At 40.6% G+C, this 22,101-nt stretch overlaps 1 protein-coding gene across 9 annotated transcripts in view; it reads left to right on the top strand.

Annotated features, from left to right (window-relative positions):
• Positions 1–21,831, top strand: part of LOC132975692 (reticulon-4-like) — a 34,459-nt gene extending 12,628 nt beyond the window's left edge. For 4 of the 9 annotated variants that reach the window (XM_061040422.1, XM_061040420.1, XM_061040421.1 and 1 more), the window contains 6 exons: positions 15,882–16,089; positions 17,422–17,560; positions 19,294–19,363; positions 19,776–19,822; positions 20,131–20,189; positions 20,623–21,831. In XM_061040422.1, coding sequence (XP_060896405.1) covers positions 15,882–16,089; positions 17,422–17,560; positions 19,294–19,363; positions 19,776–19,822; positions 20,131–20,189; positions 20,623–20,665 — 566 coding nt within the window. In that variant the 3' untranslated portion in view covers positions 20,666–21,831. Of the gene's footprint in view, positions 1–271; positions 2,144–6,308; positions 6,608–12,244; positions 12,344–15,881; positions 16,090–17,421; positions 17,561–19,293; positions 19,364–19,775; positions 19,823–20,130; positions 20,190–20,622 lie in introns of those variants that run through there. The other 5 variants (XM_061040417.1, XM_061040418.1, XM_061040416.1 and 2 more) reach the window with 4 other exon arrangements.
• The last annotated feature ends 270 nt before the right edge of the window (positions 21,832–22,101 follow it).

The following is a 22,101-nucleotide window of genomic DNA, read 5'->3' as shown; positions in this document are numbered from 1 at the left end:
CTGGGATCTCCGCAGTTCCAGGACTGATAACCACTGATTGTATTTTTAGGTGCGGTACTGTAGAATGTACATGTTATGTTGTTAATGATAGTTGGAAGTGATAACTTCCAGCTGCATTGACATTTTGGGCAGCATTTGTTTGGTCCTCGTCTCTATGACTTTCTTAACTATTTTTTGGTAGTGGTCCCCCAGGTGTGGTGGGCACTATAAGGAATGGAGTATGTCTTTGATATGTGCTGTATTGCATTCTCCCCCTCCCTCTCTACTCAAGCACTTGGGCAGAAGGGTGATTCCCCTGCTCCCATCTCTCCTATCTCCCCTCTACACTCCCCTGACTCTTTGGAGGAGCTTTCTTTGACCGAGAGTCCCAACCAGCCCCCTACTTCAGGATACGCTGCACTATTGGGCTCCTTCTCCACTGAACCCCCCACTAATCATTCCAAGGACATGCCTTGGGTGGGTGAAGAGGGTGACTCTGGACTGAGTCATAGTAAGGATAAGGAAGACCTTCTAGATCCATTAGCTGGTCCTTACCTGAGTTTAGGGAAAGACTCAGGGCCTCATAATCCGTGTGAAGACAGTGGAGTTTCTTTTTCCCCTGACGAGAAGCTGATTAGCTCAGACAGGTCCTCCACAGGCCCCTCCCCAGTGAATCCCCAGATGAAGGTCCCTGAGTCTCATATTGCCTCCTCTAACCCAACAGAGCACAGGGATTCACCATTCCTAACATCGCAAGACAACTCCAAGATCACCATGGATACCTTTTCCAAGGACACAGCTCCTATTAGCTCTTTCAAGTATGAGCCAGACCTGCACGGCAACCAGTCTGATGAAGATGATGATGATGACCTGATGTATGAAGTCAAGAAGAATAATAACCCATTTGAAGGCTTTTCCCCACTGGCAGACAGTGGCTACTCCCATTTTGGAGACTCTAAGTCTGACAGCAGAGTCTCTAAAATGTCCGAGAGTCCCACTCCAGATTTAGTCCAGTATGGACAGACTGGAGAATCACAGGATTCCCCACCTTCAATCTTGGATGAGGGGAAATCATTTGAGGTTGGCAAGATGGCAGACTCTCTCATGCAGTCAGCAAACCAGTTCTCATCTGGCCACAAAGATGATGATGATGAAGAGGAAGATGAGGATTCTGTTCTGCCACCATCACTTCCAGATATCCTGAAGTCCTCCCCACTCAACCCTGACAAAATGGACTCTGGCTCCTCCGAGGGTAGTCCAGAGGAGCAGAGTCCCATCCTTGAGCGGAGGATGATGGAGTCACCCAACCCTCCAATCAACCTGTCCGCTAACAACCCGTTCGCCTTTGATGCTAAAGTGTCCCTGCTTAAGGAGATGACTGAGGAGATGGAAGTGAGAGCTTGTGACAAAGAAAAAGTTGAAGATGACAAAAGCTTTGGCGCATTTGATCTTGTCAAAGAGGCAGAGGAAACCACCCCCACCAAGGTCAAAGAAGGGGAACCTGTCAAAATCGAGCAGAAAGATTGGTTCTCAAGCCACGATTCTCCCAGAATGACAGAAAAGTTTGAGCCACTTGACTTCCAGAGCAAAAAGACCCCAGCTGAGGACTCGGATTCAGAGTCACCAACAGCAGACTCTCTGTCTCCGGTCCTGGAAGCCATGGCCAAGAACCCTGCCAGCTTCCAGGTGGAAACTCAGAAGAAGGACTTAACAATGGAGGAGCCAGAAGTAGCTGAGGAGGTCTCTGAGCATGAAGTCTCTTCTGAGGAGTTCGAGTTCATTGAGCGACCACCCAGGGGTGTAATTGATGAGTTTCTTGAGGCTTTGGATACTTCAAAGTTTGCATCCTCCAAACCCCCTGAAATCCCCATGGATGATGATGACCTAAGCTTCGAGCAAAAAGATGTGGCACCAGTTTCTGCTTCAAAGGTAGCTCCAACCCCCAAGGTTGAGGAAGAGGCCCAGAGTCAGAGCTCCTACCTTCTCCTTACCCAGGCCTCTCCCCAGAAGAGCAAGGCTGAGCTGGAGAAGCTGGATATCCAGCAACCTCCACCCCAAGTTCCCCTTATCCATTCGCCTGTCCACAAACCAGAGGAGGGTGTCGCTAAGAAGAGCACAGAGGGTGGCAAACTGTTAAAGATGCCAAACGTGAACATAAGAGCAGGTAAAATAAATCAGTTCTGGCATGGAAAACTACCACCCCTCCCACATCCTCCTCAGTTTCACTGGCACTTCCATGTTCATCGGCATAATATTCATCTTCACTCTTGTTCTCCTCAGTTATTTTCCCCCAACCAACCAGCAGCCAGTATTTACTTTAGATCCCATTACATTCTTTATAGCACCTTTCCTCTTTTGCATTGTTTTCTTTTTTCTTTTCTTTTTTCATTTACTTTGAAAATTAACTCTTGCATTTTGTTAAGTCTTGTTTATGTTTTTGTGTGGTTTTGTGTTCCATCACCATCTGACCTCTTGCTTTTGCTGCATTTTGTGTTCTTATTAGAATAACATCACATTTGTTTACCTAATTATTTAATTTTCTTATTCATTAAGATGAGGTAAGTGATTTATTTCTGTTCTGCTGGGAAAAAAAACCCCACTGATGAAAGAAAAGTTTACATTTTTGTCACGTTAAGAGCAGAAGTGAAAAAATAATGGGACACAGACAGAGAGAGGCCACTGTTTACCACCTATGAAACACTTGTACAGTTCAGCTGTTTTTTCTGCTGTCAAGTTGGATTTAATTTCCATCTGGTTTCAGCTTTTCCCTGCTCTGGAAATAACAAGAGATGCTTCTGAAACCCTCAACCTCATAGACCCCAACAGCCACTCAAAACTATGCATACACAGACAGATAGCCACACCCTGTTGCTGACTAAATAACTGCCATTCTGATTTATTATGCAGTTTACAATCACTCCCACACCTCGAATACATGTTGCATAACACTATTTGTGCCAAAGCTAATTCCTAAATATCAGTGTTATGCTTGGAAAATAAACTCGGCTGTAAATGTTTTAGGGAGTTGTGAACTTTCTGTTCAACTACCACTCTAAATGTTCATTGTAGGGTGCGGGTTGGCTAATTTTTGTTTAATATCACTGTTCACTGTCAGTTCGTGTGTCTGTCACTTATCTTTGTTTTGGACAGTAAGTTGGAAAAGACACTGCATTTGAGTACATTGTCATGAACTGTCAAATTGGCGGTTTTTTTTCTCAATTATTTAAATCAATTCATGAGAATTATTGATTAAATTCAGCCCTTAGCAGGACTAGTGTTTGCCTGATGTCTTAAAAGCATTTATTCTTTGATACTATCTTTTGATATCCAGCTCTAGATTAGAATTATTTTTAAACAGAAACTCTTAATCTGTAACCATGTCTGTAATTCAGAGGTTATTTTTCCTGCCTCCTGCAGGGCTTTCAGAAGGCCTTCGAGGCGCTACTATGTCTCTGAAGACAACACCACTCATGTTTGATCTTAATATTCAAACTGATATTGAACAGTTAATATGCACACACTCATTGAAGCCTCCTGAAACACTCATAAATGCTAACTTGTACAACTGTATCTGGAGAAGTAGGACTGTGCTCTATGGGAGCAGCTGCTGACACTTTTACTGTTATGTGTTTGTTGGAGGGATCTCCTGTTAATTAAGCCCCCTCTTCCTCCTCCTCCCCCTGCTCCTCCTCCTCCTCCTCAACCTCCTCCCTGCATTGCGACACTGGCAGGCCCACAAAGGGTCTTCCGACCCAGAAACCACTCGGTGAATGTTCAGCGTTACACAACTTGAGATTGAGAGCTCCCGCACTGATGGTCTTTTTCTTGATGATATAAACAGAAAGAATAGCAAATCTAATTTGCTAATTATAAAAATAGATGTATAGATTGACTAAATGTTTCTAATCATTCCATTAATCAATCGTTGCTGTCCTTTGTAAGCTGTGGCCGAGCACCACACAAGCTGTTTATTGATCATTTGGAAAGACTCAGAGTACTTGACTATTAGCTTTCATTGAAAGTGGTTGAATCTATGTTAAGGCTGGGGAAGTAGCAGATTTAGCAAAAAAGGCAAGTCTGATAGTATTTTTAAGAAAACCATAATGGTAAAGGATTTCTCAACCATAACTGTTACTGTTGTCTGATCGCAAGACTTTTGAAGCTAGAATGAAAATATTCTCTTGATTTTGGACTAAAAACACTTTTTAAAAGTACTCATAATGTTGTTATGTGAAGTACAACTGATATATCAGCAGGTTTCTGTGTTGGCTTAGGAGGTTCAACTACCAACCATTTAAATGTGACTTCTATACTTATTGAAACACGCCTTAGAAAGTATCTGGCACTGTTTTTACATCCATTTAGAAAGACAAGTGTGATTTCTTTAGTTACGAAATAATCCACTTAAGGAAAAGTATCATAAAGTGACTTTTTAACAAGTAATGGTAAAGTTTTCTGATCGGAACAATGACTTTGAATGTAATCTACTGATGGGAATCAAACATACCACAGGAAAGCAGCGACAGAGCAGAGTTACTCAGATGAAGGTGAAGGTTCACTTTGTGCTGCTTGAACTTTGAACTGTTTACGCAATCGTCTCTTTCCCCACTGAAATTAGTCAGGAACAGAAGGCATGATGAGAGGCATGAGGTCATCACTGGCAACAGCTTAGTGAGGGAAAACTCAATAAGCTACTTAGATCCTAAATCGACTTTTTGTTTGTCTTGCATCTATCTAGCTATACTCAATACATCTTACCAAAGATTTCACATATGAAGGTATCAGTCTCCTGCTGAAAATAAAACAGAAAAACTCACACCAAAATCTGTCGCTGAACTCCGCTCTTCAGTGGGTCTGAGTTTTCTGTTTGAGAGGAGAGGGTCAGCAGACAGATCTGTAAAATGAAAGTGGTGCCCTCTAGTGGAAGAAGTCTTTCATTACCACTCAGATGTTCAGGTCTACTCCCATGTGCTGACCAGTTGATCAGATTGCAGATGCATTATGTTTGTTTCTGTACAGATGTAAAGTATTTAGTCAAATATCTTTTGTACTTCTAAAGGATTTCTTAGTATTGAACTACGGTCGGACTGAGCTTTTCTGATACCCTTGTTGAGAAACTACCATAATAATGCCAGGAAATATTGGCAAGAGCTGGAAATTAGCTCATTTTGTCTAAAAACCAGCCATTGTTTTCTGTTCTTTGTCTTTAAACTCCTTACTGGCAGCAGTGCACTGGAAGGGTTGAGTCACGTTAGCACTCTGGGATCTGTTTTGTGTAAAATATTTCAGTTATTAGATTTTTTCTGTACAGAAATCATCAATCAAGACTCCTTTGAGAAAAACAGTGTTTGTAATTCACAAATTAATTAATGAAATTATATTTCTTTCAATACGCACATTAAACTACTCAAAATCCAGTACATGAAAAGTGAACAGATGTGTCAGGAGAGGTTAGAAAGCTGCAGGTGTAGACAATAGAAACTGCTGAAGAACATACAAAATGAAGCAAGCAGAATTAAAAAATACAGAAAAGATAATGTTCTCCAAAGACGAGAAGTTAAGTGAAATTGTGTGAATTTTGTCTTTTTGAAATTAAAAATTAGATTCTAATGAAATCACTAGATTAATTTTCTAACAGAAACTTGAGTGTTTTCTACATGAAGCTGCTCTTTCTCTGCCTTATCTAGTAAAATTAATATTTTGGGGCTGTGGGGAAAAACAAGACATATACCCACACCTTTTGAGGGTTATTTATGAAGCCACCTTTCCTTATATTTTATAGAATAATCCTCAGATAAATGGTGATAAAATGATCATTGAAGCCCCAGTCGGAAAAGAAACCCAGGCAGATATTTAATGCCAGATCTTGCCGCAGTCATGCAGGTTATCAGCATGCATGTCAAATCCTTTACACGTTAGTTTGTTGTTAGTTGGTTTTGTGGTAAATTGCAGTACTTTCATACGTGTGCATTATCCTTCTCTTTAATCAAAACCAGGCAGAGAGAGATCTCTAGCTTCTGTATTCACTGTACTGGGCAGAAATCATTCATGGTCTCTGTCTCACTGCTGCGTCAGCAGATTTGACAACGCAAAGGGAGGAGGGGAGTGGCACAGGGAAAGTACTGTGAGATTAAGCATAAGGAAAAAAGAACGGGAGGGTTGAACTCAAAGTGAGGAAAAAAGGAGGGGAAAGGGAAGATCAGATTGGAGGAGGAGAAGGAGGAGGGAAGGGAGAGGTTGCCAAAAAGTCTGAGCAAAGAGGAGGAGGGGAAGGGAGAGAAGGTGGGAGGAGGCAAGGCAGAGACGTTTATAGTTGCTGCGTCAGAACGTTGGCAGCAGACGGTCAGCTGACAGCACGCCTTCAGGAGGGAGTTAATTCGCTCGCTGCAGTCGTCTCCCCCCAGAGGAAGCCTCGCTTGGGTTCTTCTCTCTCTTCCTCCCTCCTCCTCTTACTCCTGCAGCTGAACACACACACACACACACACACACACACACACACATCTACAGTGACAGCCTGTGCTCGGTCCCTCTCTGTGTGGAATGTGTGTTTGCTGATCGGACGGCATGGAGAACAACTCTGTGGACACAAAGGAGAGCGAGCCCTCTGCCAAGCAATGGAGAGAACAGGGTACAAACCTCTACTTCTCTTCTCTTTTTTTATATGGCTTCTTTGACAGGTGAAGGTGTTCACTGTTGAAAAGCTATCTTGTATCGCTTTAGCTCTTCACTATGCTGACTCTAGGAAAATTGACATGGATGCTTAATTAGGTAGAAACTCTTACAAGGATGTGAATCGATTGGTAGCACAGTCATTGCAGCACAGAGCCGCTATTGTTCGCCCTCTGGTTTCGTTGATTTAAACCGAGCTGCGCTTCGGAAACTTTGACACAAGAGATAAGAAAAATAGAGGATATTCTTGTGATTTAAAACTGCAACCTTTTAAACATCTTGAGTTTGAAGATTTTAGTGAGGTTGAGGATCTTGGCTTTGTAATAAGCAAAGGTTAACTTCTTAATGTAAGCACAAGTTGTTTTTTCGCTGTGCTTCATTCATCTGTGAGATAACTTTTAAGTTTTATTTTAACTGGGATTTCTCCTGTTTGTGTTTGTGCCTGCACAATGGGTCCTGAAAGGTGCATTATTGCAGGTACTTGAGAACTGGGTGCAGGGTTGTCCTTGGGCAACTGCAGAGAGGACCTTTGAACAGTCAGCCAGTCACCCGCCGTGACCAAAGGTGGACAGTAGAGAGGAGGGGGGAGGGATTTGTGAGAAGAGTGACGTTAGCTGGAATTGTAATGATTGGCTAGTAGACGGGGAAATGGTAATGAGCTGGTTAGGAGTCAGGAAAGAGCTTTCAGGAGTTTGGCCATTCCCCGCTCGGGCCTTGTGTTTATTTGACAGATGAACTGACATGCTTATGTTTTAGAATGAATGAATCAGATGTTACTTTTTACTCGTGTCCAGTCCTGTCATGTTTTTAGGTACAAAATGAGAAGCAGTGAAGACCTTGTCAACTCATTTTGTCTCTATACTTTTTACTTTTTAAGCTACACCATTATGCACAGTGCAATTCAGGAGCATTGAGGGATGTAACCTTAAGTCACTTAAAAAAATACTCAAACTATTATCAATGATCAAAATCAAAAGGAAATGAAGTTGACTGCTCATCATTGTCACTCTGATTTTGATGAAGTAAAAGAGTTGTATATGAAGTTTGGAAGTCTTTCTTCTTGGCTTTCTCATTAGAAGTTGAGTTTTGGTGTACTTCATATTACAGAGTTCAACTCCTTATTTGGTTATATTAAGTAGATTGCTGTAAAATCATATGAACATGCCTGCATGTTGTGGTGACACCAAAAAGGATCGCTCAGCATCGTAATGTAAAATACTGTTTTAATGGCTGTTAGTATAAGCGTGTTATCTCATGCTGTCTGCTGATCTTTATGCGTCCTGCTGTCGTTGCATCATCTGAGGCTGTAGTGCTGCTGTCACCGCTCACACTGAGGCCTTTGTGCTGTGTGTGTGTCTGTGAGTGTGTGCAATGTGTCAGCTCAGTTTTGTTCATCCAGCCGTCGGCCTTTGAGCCGGTAACGAGGGAGGACTGCCTCCACTACTGAGAGAAGCTGCTGTGCCTTCACGGACTGTCAGGAGGGTTTGTGTGACAACATGAGGACGAGTCGTACAGTGACTAAGCACTATTTGCTGTGTGTGTATGTGATAGGGAGAGACTCTGCAGTAGATGCATATCCCAGCTTTTGTTGCAGTATGAAGTGTATCTATGGCAATGAGGAACATGATCAACTTTTGACTCCTCACACACTTTTCATGGACAAAGCAGCTTCCTCCTACTCCCTGTTCCGGGCTCACCAATGTGAGGTGTTAGTATGAGAAAGAAAGACCAACTGTTTAGTAGACAATGTGTCATAAATATATTTGTAGCCCTGCAACTAATAAATCGTTCAATAATTCTTAAATTATTAAAGATTAGATCGATGTCTTTGTCTAGAGTTGTTTAGATGGGCCATTAAGCGGAGCACTGACAGAAAATCACTTTTAAAACTGATGTCTGTTCGGGATACATCATTTTAAAGGCACATCATCGATACCTGCTCCTTTATTACCATAGATCTGAGCAGTAATTGATTTTACAGTTGATCTAAGTCCAACCTTAACAGCTGAACCACTGTCTACTGTTAACTTTATCTTAAGTCTTATAGTAGCAGCAAGACTAATTGATCCACTCATCTCAGAGACACTCAGCTGAGCCTAAAATCACAGCCTTTAATATAATAAATGAGTAGATTGAAGTTTGTGTTTAAAAATTAGATATTTTATTTGTCGTCAATATCGCCAAGCCTTATAGTTGGATACTGTCTACAACAACAATACTCTAAAATGCACACTTCTGCTGACTTAAGATGAGACTTTAATTTGACTTTGTGTTCCTGGGAAACGACTATTAAAATAGTCTATGCTCATTTTTTAAACACTGATACAGGAGGTGGTGGGATGAAAAACCTTTCAAATATTTAAGAGTAAATATGGCATGTAGCCAGGTAGTTTGTCCAGTGAGTGACTGCATCTTCATGACACCGCCTTAAGCGTAGGACTTTCTTGTGTAAAACAGCTAAGACTGAATGGACTCTGCAGCAAGAAACACACATACAGACATGCAGGTTTGAAATGATCAGCATTTTGGATATTGAAGGAATCCAATACTGTGCATTTCCACTGACCACTTCCTGTTTTTGGCAGATGAGTGTAAAAAAGACAGATTTTTTTTTAGCATTCCAATCATTAGTGCTATAAAGGTCTGTTAGTTCATGAAGAAGTTGATCAAAAAATGACTTTTGATTAGTAATTATTATGTAAGCAAAACAAATGTGATACCCCGGGGTCTCACTCCCAGTCGCTTATCTCTGATTTATTCTCTGAGCTATCTTTAATCAATCATCGAGCAGTGAAGTTGAATGTATTGAGTTGTGATTGATTATGATTGTGATGTATTAGTCATATCTGATCAATGTTAGCTCATAGATTTACTTACATTATCTGTCTGAGTGATTTCAATCAAGTTTGTTGTTTATATTAAAATACAAAAAAACAAATGTTGTTCATTGGTGGATAGTTGTCAGATTCAACTTGTATATTGATATTGGGATTGGTCCCCAGAACAGACTACTTGGCCATGATGCCTTCCCCAAGAGCTCCTAGATTGTGAAAATGACCGGAGTGTTGTGGACTTTAAGGTATTTTAGTCCAACATTATTCGTGCTTCTGCATCATTCATGAGGAACAAATCCTTAACAATTTAAAGTTCAGTTTTCTGCGATTGCTGTGGTATTTCTTATAGACTTCCTTTATACCTAATGTTGGGATATTAACCACAAAGCAGTCACCATTATGGACTTCATGGTAAATGGACTTGAGCTTGTTTAGCGCTTTTCTAGTCTTCTGACTAATCAAAGCGCTTTACACCACGTCACATTCACCCACTCACACCACATTCACTCATTGACAGAAGAAGCTGCTATGTAAAGTGTCCAGAAGTATTAACTAATCACATTCAGGATCCACTGCAAGAGCAATTTTGGGTTCAGTGTCAGTCTTGCCCAAGGACACTTTGACATTTGACTGCAGGATACTAGGGATCAAGCCTCTATACTTCAGGTTGAGAGATGACCGACTCTACCACTAAAGCAAAAGTCCTATGAAAGAGATTCATCCTCTTCCTTCTTCTGCATGCTTTACTCAGGTGCTACATGTGTGAGACGTCGCCTTGGGATCTGGAGTTCATAAGTGAAAATGGCTCAACAGTTCATAAGAGGCTCCTGCTTTTTTTAGCACAAAGATACAAAAGGCAGACTTTGGAATGATCAGAGTTTTATGTAACAGAAAGTGTGTTATCTAAGAGATAATTTTAACTCTGAATGATTACTTGGAGCCTTCTGGAGTCCCACAATGTTTGTATTGACTAACGCTTTCAGTCCACAGTTATATTTAACTAGCTGTACTCCAGTTTGTATTTGTCAGAGCAGGCAGGGAAAACCAGGCCTAATGGTTTCTATTCTGGTTGGTCTTTACTTTGTTTCGGAGCCAGTGGTGCTCCCATCAGGCACCTGGACTTCCTGAGAAGCTCATAGTTCCTTACATGGATTGTTCACTCTCCCAGGTCTCCTACATTCACTCCATGTCTCTTCCATCCCACTGGGTTTGGGTTTGGCTTTTTAACTTTTAACTTTACTGCAGCCACTTTTCCTTTTACAGCCAGGTTATACAACACCTCTCCACCCTCCTGCTCCTCTCCCTCTTCCTGCTGTAATTATCCTTATTAGAAAAACCAGTTTCTTAATGATAACAGATGGACTTTCACAAATGAACCGTTCACACCTTTGTGTGTCTTGATAGAACTTTGAACTTGGGCCATAATCAATTAAACACACAAGGCACGTTTTTTTTTTAATTTTAGTGTACGTGAACCTGTCCAGAATTGGTAACATTGTCCACTGATGGTGCAGGAGAGGCAATGCAAATTACAAATTACACATAAATTAAATCTAGATTTGACTTTAAAATGAATTTTCATCCACTTAAAAACCATCTAAACACTCTGTGTTTTATTTTAATAAAATACTGCTGGACTTCAGTATACCTAGGAAAGTGTTTCCAATTCAGTTTGTTCTCTTAATAAAAAACAACAACTCGTATTTGGTATGTTACTCTGAGAATATCTGTAAAGGTACTGATAGATATTATTGTTAACTTTTTATTTCATAGTTCTTCTGTCTTAATAAATTCAAGTTTTGGGATTCCATGTCTAGAATATACTGATGGTTCACAGTCATCAACACACAGCAGATAAATACTGCAATTTTGAATTTTTAGTTCAAAATGGTACCTGTCTTAAAAAAAGCAGCTGTGGCTACAGATCAAACACCATGTGTACAACACGGACATGTTGGAAGATTAACCTTCATTCAGTCTCTTATTTTGAATCTATGAGAAGCATATGCCTTCACATTTATGTTGCCTATGCTATCAAGAGCCTTTTGTAAATAGTAGGTTGGTCTGTGTTGCTTGTTGTGGTAGTGGGGTTTCTTTACCACAGTGGGTTTTTTTCCACAAAAACTGAGTAAATTATGTTGGATGCAGATCTAAGTTATGCTGGGAAGAACTATATTTTGAATACTTCTGTCATTTAAATTGTGCACACAGTACCCCAGTAGAAATTGCCACTATTAATGACTATTCAAGTTTTAGCTTAACATGGTGCAATGTTTGCACATTTTGTGTATTTACTCAGGCTAACCTAGAGAGCAGCTTAAGTCAGGCTGTTGTAGTGGTGGCATTAATGTACATTAACACTGGTGTAGTTTGTTTAAATCCTAATGTTAGCTGTTACTTGTTACTTGTTAAAATCTAAGTGGTGTTTCATGAAGATTATCTTGATAGATAAATGTTCGCCATAAACTTTTTTTAAATTTTAAATCGAATTAAAATCCCGTAGACTTTTTGTCAGGAACAAAGGTGATGCCAACTTCTATGTTAGCCACGTAAAAATACTAAATATTTGAAGGATCACTGGTGAAAGGTGTACACATCTTTCTTATTGTGATCTTCTTCAGCTATCCATGAGAGCATTTCCTCATTTATTTTTTATTATTCAGGCTCTAGTTCTTAAAGCGTAATGTTGTTTTACATTTGTTTTTATCATTATCTGAAATACAAAGCTGTTGTAATCAGCAGTCCATCTGAACTGAGAGAGGCCGAGCTGCGCATGTCTGTCCCTCTCTCTCCCTTGCTCACCTCAGCCAGGCCCGTGCTGCTGCATGCTTAGCGGAGGTTCAAGATGGACGCCAAACAGGGTTAGTCTGGTCTTAATTATCTGTTTATCCACCATCTCTCTCTCTTTTTGTTTTGAACGTGCGTATAGTCGCGTATCTGGTTTAAAATGTGCATGCGCACCGGGACTGTGGCTGGATTCATCCCGGGCAGGGTGTGAGGCGGACCGGGCCGCCTGCGTAGGTCATGCCGGGCTGTTGGAGGTTTTGTACTGGGGTTGCCGGGGTCTGCATCCTGAGTTGTATCATAAAAACGCTTCTGGCTGTGTTGAAAAGATGAGAGGGGTCAGGGTGGTGATTAAACATAGCGTGAAGTGAAAGGAGATCAGTACCCGTGGTTTAGTTAGCTGTGATGCGGGTCTATTTTTAGCAAGTCCCCGGCGATGCTAGCACGCCTGCTACCATATGTAGCCAGGCAGCCACATTTGGACCGCGGACTCTCCTCCCTCCCACCTCCTACCTCCTACCTCCTCCTCCTCCTCTCGTGTTAGCTACTCGGTCCGTGTTTGTACATCCAGACAAAGGCCCCTTGTCAAAACCGACACCAGAGCTAACATAGAGCTAACATGTTGAGCTTACAGACAACGACAGGAGAGCTCGCTGTCAACGCCCACATTCACACAGTTGTTTGCAAGAAGCCTCCAGAAGAGTAATCTGCCTGACTCTATCAAAGGATTTCGTTTTTGTCTGAACACCCTTTTTAGTGAGCAGCCAAATCAGCGTTTTAAAGCATCACTGGAGACCCCTCTGATCTGTTGTGGGTTACAGTAGTGTGTCATTAATGAACAGCTGCATGGACATATCTGTTATATTGTTCAGATCACTTGATTATTATCAACCACGTTGTGATGGTTAACTCAGTTAGATTTAACCTAGCATAGATGGCTTACATGCTGGTTATTGGTATCATTTAGAGACACTAAATAAATAATTAAAATTAAATGTTTGTTTTAAAAAAGTTCCAGGAAAGAGGTGCAGCCTATAGTGCACGTCACTATTGATTAAATCTGCTTTCCTTTGATCCCAGGTGAAATATCTGTACAGTTTACTAGTTAGTAAGGTGGCTTCTTTAATCGCAACTAAAACTTGTACAAACTAAACTTACACAATGTGAAAGACTGACAGAGCAAGACATTTTAACATCTGAGAAGCAGAAAACAAAGGCACGTTAAGGTTTTTTCTTTGATGAATTACTGAATGGATTATTCCTATTTAAAGTTTGCAGCCCCTGTCTACAGGATAAGCTTGTCATGTAAGAATTTACCTTCAACAAGTGCAGGCATCAGTTGGATTTGTCTACTTGGCAAAGAGTTGTTGCAGGAGATCTGATTTGCAGTTTTCCAGCCGCATAAGCTCATTAATTGGCCGTTAAACCATTTTAAGGAATACTGTGGTGAGCTGCCAAACATATTGTGGTCACTCGGTGAGTCAGTCTGCAGTGCTTAGCAACATGGCCGCCCTCGCTCGCAGCACCTGCTATTGTCTCTCTGTGCAGGAGAGCTTCATCTCAGTGTGCACCTTCAGTTTGCATTTTAATGCTGGTTTGCTTATCATCAAAAAGACCAACTGTAGGTGTATGTAGAGAGGCCTTAACTCTTCACTGTGTTTTTTTATTTTATTTGAACACTTATTTAAATATAGATAAGCGAGGCATAACCTGTAGATTCTAGCGTTGCTGTTTGACGTGGCACTCTCGTTGTTCACAGCTAAAACACTCAGTTCTCTCTTACTCTGAACGACGTCAGTGCTGCAGCTAATCGTCAGAGCTGGTAGAAAACTCAGGACTCCCTCACTTCTAATATTGTCCATTGACCTGCCTGGAATTCCCTGATGAAATATGAGCATGTTCAGTTCAAGACCCAGGTCATGAGCTCTCAGCTGTCTTCCAGCAGGGTCCAGCAACCAACCCCACCTGTCTGTCATGGTCACCAGAGAGCTCAAGGAGCTGTCTGCAGCACACACATGCCAGAAAAACCAAAGAACCTTCTAATTCAGCTCCAAACAATTAACAGAATGTTGTCCTATATAAAATACAAACCTGCCACATTTTAACTTCAAACACAATTCAAAATTTGATATAAAAAATCTACATGCTGAATTAAATGACAATTTAAAACTTCAAACATTGCTTGAGCTGCTTCACAAGAAAGTAGATCTCTCATGCTGAAGGGTAAAAATGTTGAGTGGAACCCAAGGGTACGTAAGCAATGGTGAAAGGGAACCAAGGTATCTTACAGAGATGAGAAAATTGTTGACAATTATTTTCTTATTTACTGAGTGTCAGTAACAAACTTTTCACTGGAAACTTTTAATCAGTGCTTTTTTAAGTGTTTAGTTATCTAAAATACATCCATATCAGACACTCCACAAACTGGCTGCAAATTAAATTTTCTGAAAGATTCATTTCTAGGTTTCTTAAAACTGTAAGTTAAATGATCAGATGCACTTTTTTAAATTAACCTTTTTAAACCCAAAGTCACTGCCTGTAAAACCCTTCAATTATGAAGCAGTATTCACAGCAGGTGTAAAATTCAGCTTGAAGTGTGACTTTCTGTTACAATCATAACGTGATTATATTTGATTCGGATCTCTTTAAAGCAGCCATTTTGTTCTTCATCAAACTTTGGCAAAAGGACAGAGTGGGTTGTGATTGGGAAATGAGTTTGTTTTTTTTATTCACAGGAAATTCAAATCAAATCTCTGAATTCTGTCTCGTGACATTAAAACTGAGTTCTGTGCCGTTTCATAACATCAGTATCTAACTTGGATGGAAGTTTTGTCATGTTTTTGGATGCACTCTTAAAAAAGTAAAAGAACATGCAGGTCACTGCTGATGACCTTCAATATGGCCGCCGGAGCTGGTGTTACATCACTTGGAAGTATTTATTGTGGCATCAGGGCAGAAAAGTGCAGAGATGAGGAAGTTTGTGAGTCAGATGATCCACTGAGTTTCCCCCCTGAGGGGGGTTTAAAACTCTAGATGAGTATCACATAGTGTGTGACCTCTGACCCCTGGTATCAGAGCTGCTGCACAGTGTTCAAGAAGATGATGCTCCAGACAGTCACATGAACCCACCACACTACAGTCTGTTGAGAGCTAAAGCAGACGTTTTCACTTTGTTCAAATTGCATCACTTTATCTCGGTATTGATTCATTTTGTGAGCGTGTAGAAACACTCTTCTCCAAATCAGTGCCTCTTTCTCTTGTCCCATGGTGATCTGTTTCTGCTCTTCACGTGTGATTTAGCTCATGACCAGACATTTCAAATTCTCTAAGAATGGCCCTCAGGACAGTCAGATTAAAACCTCAATTATTTAATAAATAATAATTCATAATAGTGTTTTAAGATGGTTGATTATACCATAGTGGTTCCAATCAATTCCCTATTTTAAGATTACAAATATCTTTATTCTTTGCAACAAATAAAGGCTGATTAGGAAAACTATACGCTTTATCTTGAGAATCGGCCTCCCTTGTGTTGGTGCTAAAACGGTATCAAATAAAGAATCAGTACTACACAACCTTAACGATTGGCACTAACACTCTCCCCTCCTCCTGCAGTGGTGGAGCTCCTCTACTGGCGAGATGTGAAGACCACGGGTGTGGTGTTTGGCGCCGCCCTGCTGCTCCTCCTCTCTCTGATGGTGTGCAGCATCGTAAGCGTCTGCTCCTACATCGGCCTGGCTCTGCTCTCGGTCACCATCTGCTTCAGGATATACAAAGGCATCCTGCAGGCCATCCAGAAGTCAGATGAGGGACACCCATTCAAGTAAGTACTAGAGAGTAAATATAAATACAGCAGTTAATGTTTCCACTGAAACTCAGAACATGGAATTTAAAATGCAGGTTATCGACCTGTCCTTTGCTTTTTTTTAAAAATTGAACTCAGATGCACTACTTCTGCTCATCTGGTTTCATTGGGAATTAAAGTGGATCACAGAAATCAGTGACCTGATTAATCTTCATTATCAGTCAGAGCTGCCGGCAGCCTGGTCTATATATGTTATGTCCAAATGAAAGTCTCTCTCACTCCCTTACAAACACTGCAAGCTGTTGCTGATGAATATGTCAGTCAACACAACCATAAAATATCTTTAAGACTTTACAAGTTACAGAGCGGATGTTTTCCTCTTGTATTGTGAGCCTGCTGCTTACAGGTCGTGTTGTTGTTCGTTCATCCTCCTTCCTGGCTGTTAGACAAAACCTTCTTACTGTGTTTTTTTCACTTGCAGGTATCTAAATTGACCTCGCTGCACATTCGAGGTCAATTAACTCAGATTAACATAAGCTTGGAGAAAGGGAGCTCAGAGAGTCACATTACAAGCTGATTCCACAGATTTCTACAGTTTCTAAACGTCAGAGAGGATCAGAAAATAATCAGTGTGCATTTTCCCCAGCGTTGAACTTCTGAACACAGGAAGTACTTCTGTAGGAACAAGATGACGTGCAGATTTTGTACATTAGCATCTCTGATTATTACAGACTACAGTTGTTGTAATGTAATGTGATTATTCTGTTGATTTGTTGATTTAGGGTAGCATTCTAGATTTGTTCTCAGCAGACATGTTCAACAGGACCTGGGCTTTGTTGTCTGGCCATCCTTAAAATCTGCCAAAGCACATTGAACTAAAAATGAACATACTGGTTTATAGTGACATGTTTTTAGGAGTGTCTACTGAAATACAGTGCTGCGAGTTCTGAGCCAATCAGAAAATGTTTCAGCTCTGCAACCCCACCATCTAGGTGTCTGTACATTTGCAAAGTACTCCGCCCAAGCAGGGACACTTTGTTGGGGGTCCCTGGAACTTATTTCAGACCATGGTCCCTGCAGTGGAAACTAAGTTTTCTCATAAGGTTCCTGGTCCCTGGGGAAAGTTTTTGCAGTTGGAATATATTTAATGTTTCTCAGAACTTTAATAGGAATCCTTAATAAGCTTAAAAAAATGTGTTTTTTTTATGTGGCTGTTTGATAAATTAATTTATGGTCCAACTATCTATTTTTAATGATGGTGTAACCTCACAAAGTTTCTTTTTACACACTGACTTGTGTCATCATCATCTCTGCTCTGCACCTAACCTGCTCTTGTGCTGTCCCTCTCAGGCAGTTCCTGGACCAGGAGGTGGCACTTTCCGAGGACATGGTCCACAAGTACAGCGACATTGTTTTGGCCAAAATCAACAAGACCATCGGTGAATTGAGGCGCCTGTTCCTGGTCGAGGACCTGGTCGACTCCATCAAGGTGAGAACGACTGCGGGTCGACTTACAAGGCTCAGGCCTGATGATTTAATACAGAAGAAGACATGCGTTTTAAAAGAGTAATTAAAGTCTCATTTATAGCGGAAACAAATATTCAAAAGTTGCACTCACAGGAGGAGGAGCAGACATGAAAACCTTATATACACTTTATTACATATATCACAGTGGTTCACATTAATAGACAATTTGTCTTTATTGTAAGAAACTCAATATCACACTGTTTAGAAATTGAACGATCCAATTTCCCAAAGCTCAGGAATTAGACAAGAACGTGGGGGATGTCATTCCAAACCCTGGAGTTCCTAACGTGATTTTGCTTTTTTAAATAAGGAAACATGATCTAGTTATTTGAGGAGAGAAAAGATTAACAAACTTCAACCCGGGGATACTTTTTCATGCAATGTTTTTCCTGCAATGAAAGTACAACAGACTAAAACAGTTTGTGCCATTGACTAAATGAAATACTTCCCCACATCCAATCCAAAAGGTTGAAGTGGGGGTTGAAGAGGGAGCTCCTCTTGGTCCAGTACAAAGTTTTTGTTGTGATTTAAAAGCTCCAGGGTTCTTTTAAATGTTTGATACCCATGTGATGTTTAGAAGTCATGTGTTGGGCAGCATGCTACAAACCAATGATCGTAACCCCAAGTAAGGAGAAATCCTGTGGAGGAACGATGTAAAGGCTTCAATAGTTTTGAAGAAGAGGAACATGAAAGCTGATTTGTTCCAGCACATTAAGGCGTGGACACACATTTGAGGTCTTTATGAATCAGATTCAGCCAGACGGCTGTTCCAGCTCAGCTAGTATGAAGGATAAAAAAAACATCAAGTGTGTGTTCTGGAAAAATCCTAATCTGAAGTGCACAGGTCCAGTCACTGTCCAGGATCTCATGAAGACTTTAAAAAAAAAAATGTGACCCGCATAGTAAGATGTCCTCTGTCCTCGTTGTTGTGAAAACAGCAGATTTAAATAAAGTTGAGATGTGGTTCAGTCGACTCCTCTGACTTCCATCACACTCATCAGTCAGCAGAGTTTATCATGAGTGGATACATGGTGTTAACATGTCTGCAGATCAGTGTTGGTACTCGACCATCCAGAGACACTGAGTGCTATGAAGTGCAGTGAGGGTCCTGTCGTCACCTCTAACCCTCGCAGCCTTCTGCCTGCAGCCCAAATACAGATCTAAACTGACTCTATCAGCGTGGCAGAGAGAAAATCCCTAAGAGGGTAAAAAAGTCTGATTTTTCTAATCGGATCAGGAGCAAGTTTGAGCCTCAGGAATGTTTTAAAATCTCTCAGCAGATTTCGAGCCTTTGTACCCTGATGAGTAATGAGAATATTGCTCTTATTCTTCTGCCCATGATTCTTTTCCTGTTTATTGCCTGCAGTGAATATTTAAAACCACACCAGCAGCTTATTGAAATGTCTCGCGTATTAATTCGCAAGCCTCCAGCCAGAAATGTAACTGTGTTAAACCGTGTTTGGTCTTTTTATACCAGCAGACATGTTGGCTGTGACTGTTAACATGTTTATTATTAATACGAGCACTTTAAGCACAGTCTGTCAGGTTTCATTATCACTGTCAAAATCAAGACTGCTGCAGGGTTTAAGTAGATCAGAAGATCTTTAATTCACCAAGTTGTGATGCCACCGAGGCAACCTTTTCATTGATGTTTTAACGCTTTGACTAAATATGCATTTCCTTTTCTGTTTGCAGTTTGCCGTGTTGATGTGGATCCTGACCTACGTTGGCGCCCTGTTCAACGGGCTCACCATTCTTATTCTGGGTAAGGAAACATGAAGCTCACAATAGTTTTTTTCAGTTATCCAAAAGTGCATCACTCTCCTTTTGAAGTGTAAAACAGTTCCATACAGATGATGTTTGTTTTCTTACTTTGGCTCCATCTGTTGGTGTTATCTAGAATGCACAAACTAACACATAGTTTAGGTTAATTCTCTGATTCTTCTACATCATTTTATCAAGCACAGTAACACACACGAACGTTCATACATGCGCACACACAGTGCCGTCCTGTCTTTCAGGCTTTACCTCCATGCATTACACATGCAGACCAGATGTAATGGGCAGAAATGTTCGACCTTGAACTGGCAATGTATAAAGGGCTATAGATTTACAATCATGTGAACAAGAGGCAGTGAGCAGGAAAACTCAACATTGTCTTCTTCCTCTTCCTCCAGGTCTGGTCGGAGTGTTCAGCTGCCCGATCATCTATGAGAAACACCAGGTGAGAATCAAACTTGAAACTGTGTTGGTGAAAAAATGTCTAATAAAGTTAGGAAAAACCATTAAAGGGTATTTAAAGAACACTTCACACATCTTAGGTTATTATTCAGATTAAAGTTGCTCTTTATTATGGGAATTCCAAATATGTAAACTTTATTTGATAGGTCATCTGCACCCCATTGTCGTCATGTTTCCTCTAAACTTAACACAAACAACAAATCAGATAATGTTCTAGCTGTAGAGAGCTCCACCCTGCAGACTGACTGTTGCTCATCCTGACACGTCTTTGTGTCTTTGTTGTGCTTTCAGACTCAGATCGATCATTACCTGGCTCTGGTCAACAACCAGGTGAAAGACATCGTTGGAAAGTAAGTCGACTGTGTCATCACAAAACTCTTTTTGCTCTTTCTGTTCACATAATGACATCTCCAGAGTGGAATAAAACCATTGTGTTTCATATAAAACATGTATCTTAAGTTAAAAGTTACTCAGATTAAGTTATAAAATGTATTTATTTATGTATATCATTTGAATGTTATCAGAAGTGTGTTCCTTACTGTAATCATTTGTTTGAATACATTCAGTTCCTTAATTACTCCTCTTAATTCTAAACGTCTTTAAATGGTTGGATGAAAAATTTCAACTTTTTTTTAAATATGCAAAATGTTAATTTATGTATCTATAAACATTGACGTTGCTGTAATTCCTCAGAGCTTAAAGCTTCTCATTATGGTTTTAGCACAGCGTTGTTTCTTTGTCCGTCTCTGAATTCATTTTTATTTCCAACTTCTTTTTCTGCAGGGTCCAGGCAAAGGTGCCCGGGATGAAACGCAAAGCAGAGTGAAGGAACAGCAAGTCGGAGTTTGGATTCAGGAAGTCCAGATGAGAAGATGGTTGGAGGGCGTCTTGGTGAGGGAGGGGGAGGGTGGATATGACGGAAGGCAGGAGGAGAAGAGGAGGGGTCTGGCGTGGACGCAGCCCTTCTAACTTTTATTTGTCAACATAATAAAACACTTTTTTTTTCCAGTTCAGAATTCCTTTTTGTTTTTGTGTTTTCCTGAAAAGTTGAAGAGTTCAGCAGAGCTTCAAGACGTCGAGGTCAGCTTCGTGCTTAGTATTTTACTTTTTTCAATCAGGTTATGAAATGTTGGTTTCTGTAAGTTTCTGAAACTCACAGAAGCACATTTTTAATCCTGAGCTTTAACCCTTCCCTCTCCCCAACCCCAGTGCATTGTGGGAGGTGTGTTTTTCCCTTCAGGTAATTTTTAATTTTTTCTCTTTTCCCTGCCCTCAGTTGAGTCGAGCGGAGAGAAAAGTTTGCTCCGTCTGCTGTTTTTGAGAAGGAGAGCGAGCAGCACCTCGTTTGTATTGTTTTCTTATTTTGGTATGATGACTGAGTTACAAGTATTTTGTGATTTTATTGTCGTGTCCCTCAAGCTCTTAGCTCGTTTCTTCGGTAACCTTCTGCGTGGTTTTTTGCCTCGATGTGACGAATGACGAATTTGGTGAACGACGTCTTTGACTCCTGATGAGGCCGTGGGGGTGGGACGGGGTGGGTGGGGGCTTGTACTACCATTTAAAAACTTCATTGCTTCTGAGTAACTCTAGCTAGAAACATCTAGAAAACCTTTGCCAGACAAATAAAAGTCATTAATCACATAACAAGTCGTTATTTCCATGTCATCGCAGCTGTCTAGTAATGAACAACTCTGGAAGAACACGTTTACATTCATCCACATCAGATAAAATATGAAAAAGAGAAAAAAAATGAAATGGGAATTAAAGAAAAAATAAATAACCATACTGTCTGTGAAGCCAATATCTTAATAAAGTTGCAACTTGATGTGACTTTGGGAAACCTTTGAGCATTTGTTTGTTATGCAAGTATAATTGTGAATGATAAACTTCATACTTCAATAGTGACGATAAATAGCTTCCAGCTGGGAGCCGTGTTTGTGGAATGCATTGTGAGATGTGAACAATTATCAATAAAGCTTCTAGAAGAAGAAAGACCCGCCTCCTCATCTGTCCTTCAACTTACCTATCTCAAGTTAGGGTTAGTTAAATTTACTCTGCTGAAGTCTGTGTTGCCAGAAAGGAAAATCAGAGTGAATCAAAGGGAGCTGGAAATAACAAATAGAAGTCAAACTTTGTATCATGTTTCTTTATCACATATCAACTGTTCTGTAACTCTGATCCTTACAGCGCAGATGTGGAGTTGTTACCTGCTGGAGATGTTCCACATTCAGTGGAGCTATCCACAGCTGTCTGAGACAATCC

The sequence above is a fragment of the Labrus mixtus genome, chromosome 6 (assembly GCF_963584025.1).
Source record: "Labrus mixtus chromosome 6, fLabMix1.1, whole genome shotgun sequence".
NCBI classification, from domain to species: Eukaryota; Metazoa; Chordata; class Actinopteri; order Labriformes; family Labridae; genus Labrus; species Labrus mixtus.
This window is presented reverse-complemented; position numbering and strand designations above follow the sequence as displayed.